Below are 9727 nucleotides of genomic sequence, written 5' to 3'. Positions count from 1 at the left end.
AACACTTTTGTTCTGGGTTTTTTTTTTCCTGACTCAAGTACTTGCTGTCAACAAGTGTAACAGCAAGCACATTACTGAACCTATGGGAAGCCCAGTGAAATCTCTGCAGCACAGCACTTAAGTAAATAGGCACCATCATCATGTGCTGATCAAAACACTGATTGATCTCGAAACCTCTTTGGTGCCATTTCAGCAGCTGCTTTTCTGTACGATATCCGGATTAAGACAAATGTGTTTACTCAAGCCCCCATCCTGAAAAATGCTTAAGCACATATTTAATTTCAAGCATGTAAATAGCCTGATTGAGTCAGGCTGTTGGGGTGCTCCAAATTAATTAGGTGCTTAAGTGCTTTGTTAGATGAGATGAAGACGTGCCCTTCGAGTTGCTGAGCCTTTCAACTTCTGACAAACTCAAACAAAAATTTTCCAGAGCAATTCCACGGGCATCCAGGAAGCAGTCCTTGCAAAGGCTGCTTACAGGAGCCAAGATATTCAAGATGGGGTCCCAGTAGAGACCATGAAAGGAATCTGATGTTCAGTCTCAGCCTTGAGTAACCAGACCTGGAGGATCTTCCAACCCGCTTGCTGTGACTGAGCTGGTGTGGAGCATCTCTCTGGAGGTGGTGGTGAGCTCTTGTTACTTGGCTGGAGTTCTGGCCAAAAGTATCATCTGTGGTATGTCAAATCCTCACACATCCCCAGCCTGGCTGGGCAGCAAGCCATGGTGCCCATGCCTGGATAAAGCATCACCATCTGAGCTGCAGCCAGCTTCTGCTGGTGGAAGAGCAGTTTGCAGAGGCAGGCCTCGTGCTGAATGAGCCGAGAAAGGGGAGTCTGCTATTGCTGGTATTGCTACAGCTTCTCCTTATCAGCCCCGATTTGAAAGAGTTTTAAGATGGTTCTGACTAGGAAAACTGTCTTCTTATGGTTACAATCTTTTAACCAATCATAAAGGCTCCAAAAAAACTTGCTTCTTTGTCCATGTCAACTATGTCACTGTTGCTGACAGAGACAAAAACCCTGTCCTCTCTTTTCAGCTGAAAGACACCGCCTTGGTAAATGGAGTAAAGTCCATATTCCGCCTTTTTGGACCAGCAGCTTGTTCTTGCACTTTTCATGAGCAAAATGGGCTCTGGGTAATTAGTCAGTTTGTAAACGTACTGGACAAGCTGTTTGGGGTTCCTGATTTGTCCCAACAAATCTGAATCCTCGTCCTCGTTTTCACGGAAACGAAAATAGGTTTGTGAGTAGATGTAATAAAAGCCTGTCTGGGGTATCACCAACTCGCCATTCCTCAGCTCCACGTTGTAAAGGAAAGAGTGGCCCTTCCTCGACTCCCAGTTGCTTATTTTGTGTCCATTGCCTCTTCTGGGCAAGGAATCTACTTGGGGGGAAAAAGAGAGAGAATATGTTAAATTACATAGTAGTGAAGCCAGGAGTCTGCTAGTTGGAGAAGTCATAGAATCATAGAATCAGTAATGTTGGAAAAGGCCTCAAAGATGATCAAGTCCAACCTGTCACCCAACACCTCATGACTACTAAACCATGGCTTCAAGTGCCACCTCCAATCCCTTTTTGAACACCTGGAGGGATGGTGACTTCACCACCTCCCTGGGCAGCACATTCCAATGGCTAACAACTCTCTCTGCAAAGAACTTTCTCCTCACCTCGAGCCTAAACCTCCCCTGGCACAGTTGAGGTTGTGTCCTCTTATTCTGCTGCTGGTTGCCTGGGAGAAGAGACCAACCCCACCTGTCTACAACCTCCCTTCAGGCAGTTGTAGACAGCAATAAGGTCTCCCCTGATCCTCCTCCAGGCTAAACAATCCCAGCTCCCTCAGCCTCTCCTCATAGGGCTCAAGGCCTCTCCCCAGCCTCGTTGCCCTTCTCTGGACACATTCAAGAGTCTCAATGTCCTTCTTAAATTGAGGGGCCCAGAACTGGACACAGTACTCAAGGTGTGGCCTAACCAGTGCTGAGTACAGTCCTTTCTAGCAGCTGGGGATTCTGGGTTTTAATAATAAAGTGAGGAAACCTGCTCTGCCCAGAGGCTCTTCAGGTCCATTCTCAAAGCAACCTGAAGGTCTGGGAGTGAGCTGTTTAGCTCTACATGGGAATTCATGTGAACTACCTTTGTTTTTAAGTTTTGTGCTCCCAAATGAAGAGAAAAATCACCATACCCTTCCTTTGTAACTAAATTTAAGTGGTCTTTTGTGTCTGATAACCCTTCAAAGCTGGAGCAACCCTGCCAAGGCTTTCATTAATGTGGCCTGAATGTCAACTCTCTCCTCTGTCTGTCTCGTATTTCTAATAAGTCTGTCACCATAGCAGCTGGGACTCACACAACTTAAAAGAAGGAAATTAAAGGAAAGAAAAGAGGGAAACTTAACATTAGGAAGAAGGATATTTATTCTTTTCCCCAAATGAAGGTTCCAGAAGAAAAGTTAGAGAGGTATCCAGAGGGAATGGTCTTTCTCCCTGTTCTGTGAGAACTGGCTGCAAAAAACAATGTCTGGGATGCTTTTTTTATGATTTGTTTCTTACTCTTAGGAAAATGCAAGTACTAAAGAGTGTATGTAAGCACGAGGCTAGCAACAAGAGAGTAATTTCTGTGATCTTTAACTGTTTTTCAAGGTTTTTCCTTACTGCGTGGGGCTGGGGAATTCTTCCTATTGCTGTTGCCCGTCAGATGCGCTGCGATCCTGTTGATGGGAGTAAGTGGCTGCTGCCCCTCACTCTGTGACAGAGTCAGAGCTCTTTCAGCTGAGGAAAGACCAGAAAAGGAACCGCCCATTAGAAGCAAGGACATACTAAAGCACATCTGTCCTACCTGGCCTGATTATAAGGAGCAGGTATGCCACTTTGAACTAAATCATAGACTGAATGCTGTGTATGTTAGCTAATAAGGCTCAAATGTCTCTTTCAATCTTGCTTTCCTTAGAATGCTTTTATACACCTATTTGTTCTCCTTCTCCCATCCCAAAACTGCCACCAGACAACTTAAAATAACCCACAGTACCATACTCTCACATTCATGATCAGTAAGCATCCTTTCAGTATTCAGCATCTTTACTCTGAGTTTCCACTTGGAGGTCATAATGCTCAATGTGTTTAGAGCTGCATGAGCTTCAGCAGAGCTATTCTTTAACTGACTGATGTGCACGGCGGTCCAGTGCTGCTTGCTCCCAGCAGAGCAGACTGTTTAAATGGAACTGGGGTTCAGAAGCTGAATCCTCAGCATCCACCTTGGTTACCTTGCTCTAAAACCACTCCATCATATTTCTCGCTGCTGAAAGTTTGCCTTCCAGTAATAAGCAATCATTTTTTGATGACTTGCTGCCAGTACAAGATCTTAGTCAGTGACTTCTGCACTTTAAAACACATTCCTTCAGTCACTACACATCAGGTGCCATTAGCAGCTCCTTTTTTTCCAGTTAATAAAATTATTATTATACCATTGACTGCAGATATGTTTTCCTTGTAGCTTCTTGACATCATCTGCCAACAAAAAAAAATACAGAGAAAATGAATTAGTATGTCAGCAAAAACTGATGTAATAATGTATTCCTGCATATACATCCTTAGTGCAATGAAATGCAAGGGGAAACACTGAGAGCTCAACCACTTGGGCTTTAAGGTGGTTTTAAAATTTTACTCTCATCCTTTTCTCAAGTAAGAAGAGACATACTGTACAAGCATCAGCCTCCACTCACAGAATACTTGGCAGGGTGCACTTCCGTGGGATCTCAGCTCTGAGAAATGCAATTTCATTTATATCTCTACCTACCTATCAACCTAAGCTTTTAAACCAACATATCTTACTTTGTGCATTCCCTTTCTTAATAACTATTTACTGATTGCTGAAAGGAACCACTTTGGTTACTGGTGGAGGCACAGCTACAGCACGTAGATGATGCATTTCTAGATGGTTTACCTGGATGACTAACACAGGCCCTGTATTGCCACTTAGTGATGGATTCTGCCCTGCCACTTTTCATTCCATCCATCCATCCATCCATCCATCCATCCATCAATCTATCTAACCACCTACCAATCTATATACCTACCTATTTACCTATTACCATAATAATAATCATTATTGTTATTATTACCATTAATATTGTTATTACTATCACCACCATTATTCTGATAATCATCACCCAGTCTATCTTTTTGGGGGTTTTATGCAGTCATGATATCTACTAAATAAAACAGTGTTTTCTCTATGCAGAAATCCAGGGACTTCTACACCAAAGGAGTTGAGATCTATGAATATAAACACAGGGACTATTTTGTGCTGCAAGGTTTGCCAGGTAAGTTTCAGCCAGAAGTGAATTTTTATGGGTGAGCTTTTTTTTACATGCTGGAGATGGGATTTTGATAACCATTCCAGAGGATTTCAGCCTTTTTGATTTTTCAGCCAGGCTTATTGTCTTCTCTGTAGCCAAAATTATATGTATTGTGTGTAAGTCATACAGAAGACAATGTTCTCTGAATGCTGAGGTGGGAAGGTGCTATGCCCAATACGATGTGCTCACTCACTCTTTCCTCCCCTCCACAGCTCATGAATAAACCATTCCTTAGGCACCTTTCTACCCCTCCCCATGCTCTATTTCACCTCATTTTCTCAAGCTGGTCTGTATGGTCAGGTAGAAAACAAACTCAAGTCAAACACTTCTACCCTGTGGTATTTCAGACAAGACAATCTATCCCTGAAATTTACTAGGTAAAAACTGGTTGTGTTTGCTTTATTTCCTGAACATAGTGAAACCAGTTAGGGGCTTTTTTGCTTCAGTGCAAGCACTGTGCAGCTGAAATTGTGGTGTGAGTTTCAGGCTGTGCCTTTAAGAAAGATAGCTGCAAATTCTCTAGCTGAATAGTTGGGTGTAAAAAGGAAAACAAGAAAGATACTTGTAAATCCCTTGTATAATATTGTAAATACTGTATGGTTTTGTGCATATTCTTTGCATCCCATTATTGCTTGTAAAATACAGCTTTCCATTTCACTTCCCAGACAGCATTCAGCCAAGCTTTTGTTTGATGTGGGTGGGTTAAACCATCACATGGGGCTTGCCTATAGCTTTGCAATAAACCAATACCACAGCCCACCCCACCACCCCTTGATTTTGCTATTAGGACTCTCTGAATTGTAGTATCACCGAGCACACCGTGTCAAGCATCTCAGTTCCCAAATACCTTTTTAATTAACTTTCCCAGGTGCCACTTCACTTGCCAGCAGGGATCAGCCGCTCTGTCTTCGCTTTCAATTAGATCCAAGTTTTGGATGAAATTTCCCATTTCCTCCCCAGTGAGACAAGCAATGCCGCTCTTGGAGTACGTGTCCCGGAGCTGCAGCAGAAGGGAAAGCCAGGATTGTTCACCTGTAATGTGCTTGCAGATGTTCAGCTGTGGTAGGTATGTCACTAAATCCACTACACTTAGGAGCACGCTTTCTTCTCTTGTAAAGCATTTGTTAGCATGGTGCAAGTTATGACTGCATAGAGAATGGAGGTGTTCAGAAAAGGATTGGACTTGAAGCCATGGTTTAGTTAGTCATGAGGTTAGGTATTAGGTTGGACTTGATGATCTCTGAGGTCTTTTCCAACCCGGTTGATCCTATGATTCTATGAATGCAAATAATGCATCCTGATTTTACATAATTATTTAACTGTGATAGGAAAACATACTTACATTGTCTCCATGGCCATAGATTTGGTATCTGGCACTCAACTAAATAAGCTAAAATTTAACACCCACATCACTTGTGTTGTGAATTCTTCAGTGGCTCCAGTTGTGCATGAAAAACATTCCTTTGGCACAAGTGATTTTTCTTCACAAATCATTGAGGATGAAATCAAATACCAAACCTTAAAAGTAGTTTTCATTCTGTCTTTTCAACTGAAACCAGGCTTTTGCTGGTATACATTTCTACTACATCCTTCCCATATCCAGTTTGGCATCTCTGTAACTGTGTTTGACCTAACAGTCCACAACAAAGTCCTGACAACAGGAATTACAGATTTTGGGTCCTAATGTTGAATGCTCGTGACATGGGCCTCTCTCTACTCACAGAGAAAGCACGTTTTCTTTCTGATTAATCAGTTTGAATGAATGGCAAAGCTCCCACTGATTCCAAGGGGATCTGACTGGGAGAGCTAATATCAGAGCGGAAAGCTCTTCCCAAGTGACACTTCCAACTCCAGCTGGCGCTGTGGTTTCACGTACAGCTCACAACCTGCTGCCTCCAGCAGCAAATGCCAGCAGAGATCAGCTCCTGCCTGCTCTGGACTCAGTGGCTGCTGCATCAGCTTTATATCAGTAAGGCTTGTGCCGACAAATTACTACAAGAACTTGTAAGATACAACAGTCAGCAGCAAAGCTCTCAGATGGACTTCTGGTTAACATTTAAACTTAACTCTTCTCATGTTAAAGAGGCGTGGTTTTGTTTGCCAAACAGATATGTTTATCTTCAAGTGCCATTTCAGCTTCCTTGGGACTGGGGTATTGAAAACAACAAATGGAAGTTGCTTGTTAGAAAGCAAAGGTGTTTAGGAAGATTTCCCACTCAGGAATAGAATTTTTTCCCCCTCTCCTGCCAGTCTTACCAGGCTGAACAGCACCTTCAGCTTTTAGCAGCAGACTACTGAGCTTCATCTACTACCTGAAGTTAATTTGGTGAAATAGGGCCACCACTACAAGTGCTTGTGAATCGTTCTGAGGCTTTGCTGAGGAGTACAGTGATCCTCTTAAATCAGAGTTCTTGTTTCAAGAACTCACTTAAAATAATTGAGAGTTTATTAAGGTAAACCTACACTTAAAACTAAGGGCTCTGACAGATTTAACTATACTGCCTTCTGTAACAAAGAAGAGTTTGATGAGTCTAAAGAAAGAATGAGGAAAAAAATGAACAGCTGAGATGTCTCCATGTACTCGTTTACTAGATCTGCTACAGCCCACCTCTGAGCTTTCTCCCTCTAGCCTGGAAGCAAACAGTTCTGCACTTCTGCTTTTCCTTATCACAGAATCACAGAATGTAAGAGGTTGGAAGGGACCTCCAGAGATCATCAAGTCCAACCCCCTTGCCAAAGCAGGATCACCTAGGGCAAACCACACAGGAATGTATCCAGGTGAGTTTTAAAAGTCTCCAGAGGAGACTCCACAACCTCCCTGGGCAGCTGCATACTTTTGCCTCAAAGCATTTTACCATCCTGGGAACAGTATTCGCATGCATTCTGAACTCCTCAGGGAGTGTAACCTTGTGGCAGCACCAGAGGGTACTGAAGGCTTGGTATTTCTGTTTTAGGGGTATAGAAAGGTGGTCACTGATGGGTTGTTAGCCTTAGTCAAATGAGGTTTATCTGTAGTGCTGGCATCTTTGAGGACCCAAGTCTTCAAAGATTTTGTAAAGCTTCTCCCCTGTGGTGTGTGGACTAAGTTTCCAAAACAGAAGGAAGTCTGAGAATATTTTCCTTTCAGCCCTGTATCCTGAAGCATAATGAACTTTATTGTGCTTGTGTCTCAGCACTTCCTCCCATAGCAAAACCATTAAACAAATGGTCATATTCATACTGCTGGTCAGATGCAGAAAGAAAGAAACTGTTAGCTGAACATTCTTCTTTCTGTAAGGACAAAAATATCTGTGGTCTGTGCAGCCACAGGTGAAGCTGTAGAAATGTTGATACTGTGAACAACAAAGGGAAGAAAAATGGGCAGATTAAGAAACTGCAGTTTACCTTTTGAGACTTATTCCACGTGCACCATGCACACACGGGGCAGGAGACTGTGTTTCTAGATAAGCTTCTTCCTTGTTTGTTGTGCAACAGATGGCACATGCAAGTGTATGTCCTTAGGTACACCCTCCAGAGCCAGCAGCCTTATTTTGTAGCCCAGCACAACTCCAGTGGGGGCAGATTTAGCTTTTCACACCAAATGCAGGCTGGTTATTCTTCAGAAATAGGGCAAATATTATTAGATGTGGTTGTGTCCCAGGTGTATATATTTGAATAAAAGAAGGAGGAAGATAAGTGTGGTTACAAATTACTTAGATTGGCAACTCGTTAGCCAAGGACTCTGAACGGTAGGCATGAAGGGATCAGAATGCATTTATCTATTTTTCTTCTTCATTGTCAGAATTGTTACCTGATTTCATAAAATCATCACACCTCTGTGACTCCTCCATTTCATCAAATATAGGGCAGCCACAGCTACAAACTTTGCAGAAAAAGCTGGTTTATGCATTTCCAAAGTATGAGCATTGGCTCACACTGTAGAATACTGCATACCCTTTAACATTGGGCTTTACAGAGGACTTGGACAGCTCAGAAGCCACGACCTATTAAATTTTGTGTGGTCTAAATGCGCAGGCAACACAGTATTTTACAGGTAAGTAACATTTCACATTTATGCAATGATTTCTGAAGCTGTGTAATTGGAGCACACTCACCTACACTTAGCTTTACGTTTCTGCCAGGGAAAGCAAATTACTGGTAAACAACTACAGCGGGATAGGTTTGGTCAAGACACACAGGCAAACCCCGAGTACTAAGGGTCAGTGAAAAGCAGGACCACACACATTAAGGTTCATGGAAATATCAGGTAAATGTCATTTTCTTGCAATGCAAATAGTATTTTGCAGAAAAAGGAAAGGGTTAAGCAGCTTCTAGCAGGCTTGAAGGAAACCAAAGCATCCAGACTATACAATGGGTATTTTACAAGTAGTTCTGAGGAATCCAGTAGTGTTTGTGTCTGGGTGAAGCTCCTTTGGGATTAGTCATTGTCTTAAAAGTATGTATTTTCCTGAGAGGGCATTTAAAAGGCACCTCTGCTTTTCCCGGTCTTTTTTTCCCCTTGTCTACATCACCATCGAGCTGGCAGAGCTCTGCTGCTGGTGGTGTTTCTGCAGTGCTGCTGGGGCACTACAATATGCTGAGGCGGCAAGTTTGGCCCTCTAATGAACAGCACGTTTTGCCACTTCTCTGCAAAAATGCTTAATTTTAAAAAAGGCAAAAACTTGGTGAATGCTCTTGCCTTGAACCCCGTCCCCGGCGTGGACCCCCTCGGCCCAAGGCCGTCCAGAACAAAGGAGCGGGCACACAGCGCCAAGTCCTTTGTCTGCAGAGCGCCGGGAGCCGCAGCTCTCCTCCCAAACACCCTCAGGAGCTGCCCCCAGCTCCGCTCGCCTCGCAAACCTGCAGCCGCTTCTGCACGGGGCAAAGCACTCCGCTTTCCGTCCGCCCTTCCTTTTCTTGGCCGTAAAAAGCAACAAAGGGAGAGAGCGAGGTCCCGCCACAGCTGCCTGCCCCCCACCAACCTGTCTCAGTTCGTTGGTGAAGTAGAGGAAGGTGACGGCCACGCAGACGGACTGCAGGAGCACGGCAGCGACGAGCACAAGCCCGCAGGTCACCCCGGGGCTGGGACCGGCCGCGGGCAGCATCATAGCCGGGCAGGCCTGCGCTGCTCGCTCGGGAGGCTAGTCCCTCCGGCGGGGGGGGCGGGATGGGGTCTCACCCGCTGCTGTCCCGCTGCTTAGTACGCTCACAGGCACCCCGTCCGGCGCACTCCCCGCCCCGGCTGCCCGCCCCCCGGCAGTTCCAGCCCCGCAGCCAACTGAGGGAGCGGAGCGGGCGGAACTCGGCCTCCCCCCCGGCCCGCCCCGTCTAGTCCCGCTGAGCCGGGCTGGGAGCTGCGAGTCCTATCGGGATATCTAGCCACTATCCCGACATACAGCT

General features: G+C 44.6%; 1 protein-coding gene across 2 annotated transcripts; it reads right to left on the bottom strand.

Annotated features, from left to right (window-relative positions):
* TNFSF10 (TNF superfamily member 10) lies at nt 1–9512 on the bottom strand. Of its 2 annotated transcripts, none has more exons than XM_054166496.1 (5): nt 9310–9512; nt 5196–5348; nt 3455–3497; nt 2646–2762; nt 1–1384 (listed from the first exon to the last, which is right to left on the bottom strand). In XM_054166496.1, exons 1-5 carry the CDS (start codon nt 9433–9435, stop codon nt 939–941), a joined length of 885 nt encoding a protein of 294 aa, XP_054022471.1. In that variant the 5' UTR covers nt 9436–9512; the 3' UTR covers nt 1–938. The 2 variants fall into 2 exon arrangements, with proteins under 2 accessions (XP_054022471.1, XP_054022472.1); XM_054166497.1 differs by having other exon boundaries at nt 1–1381.
* Nucleotides 9513–9727: the final 215 nt, after the last annotated feature.

This window comes from Dryobates pubescens, chromosome 13 (assembly GCF_014839835.1).
Source record: "Dryobates pubescens isolate bDryPub1 chromosome 13, bDryPub1.pri, whole genome shotgun sequence".
In the NCBI taxonomy this organism is placed as follows: Eukaryota; Metazoa; Chordata; class Aves; order Piciformes; family Picidae; genus Dryobates; species Dryobates pubescens.
The sequence above is the reverse complement of the archived record's forward strand: the minus strand, read 5'-3'. Positions and strand labels throughout refer to the sequence as shown.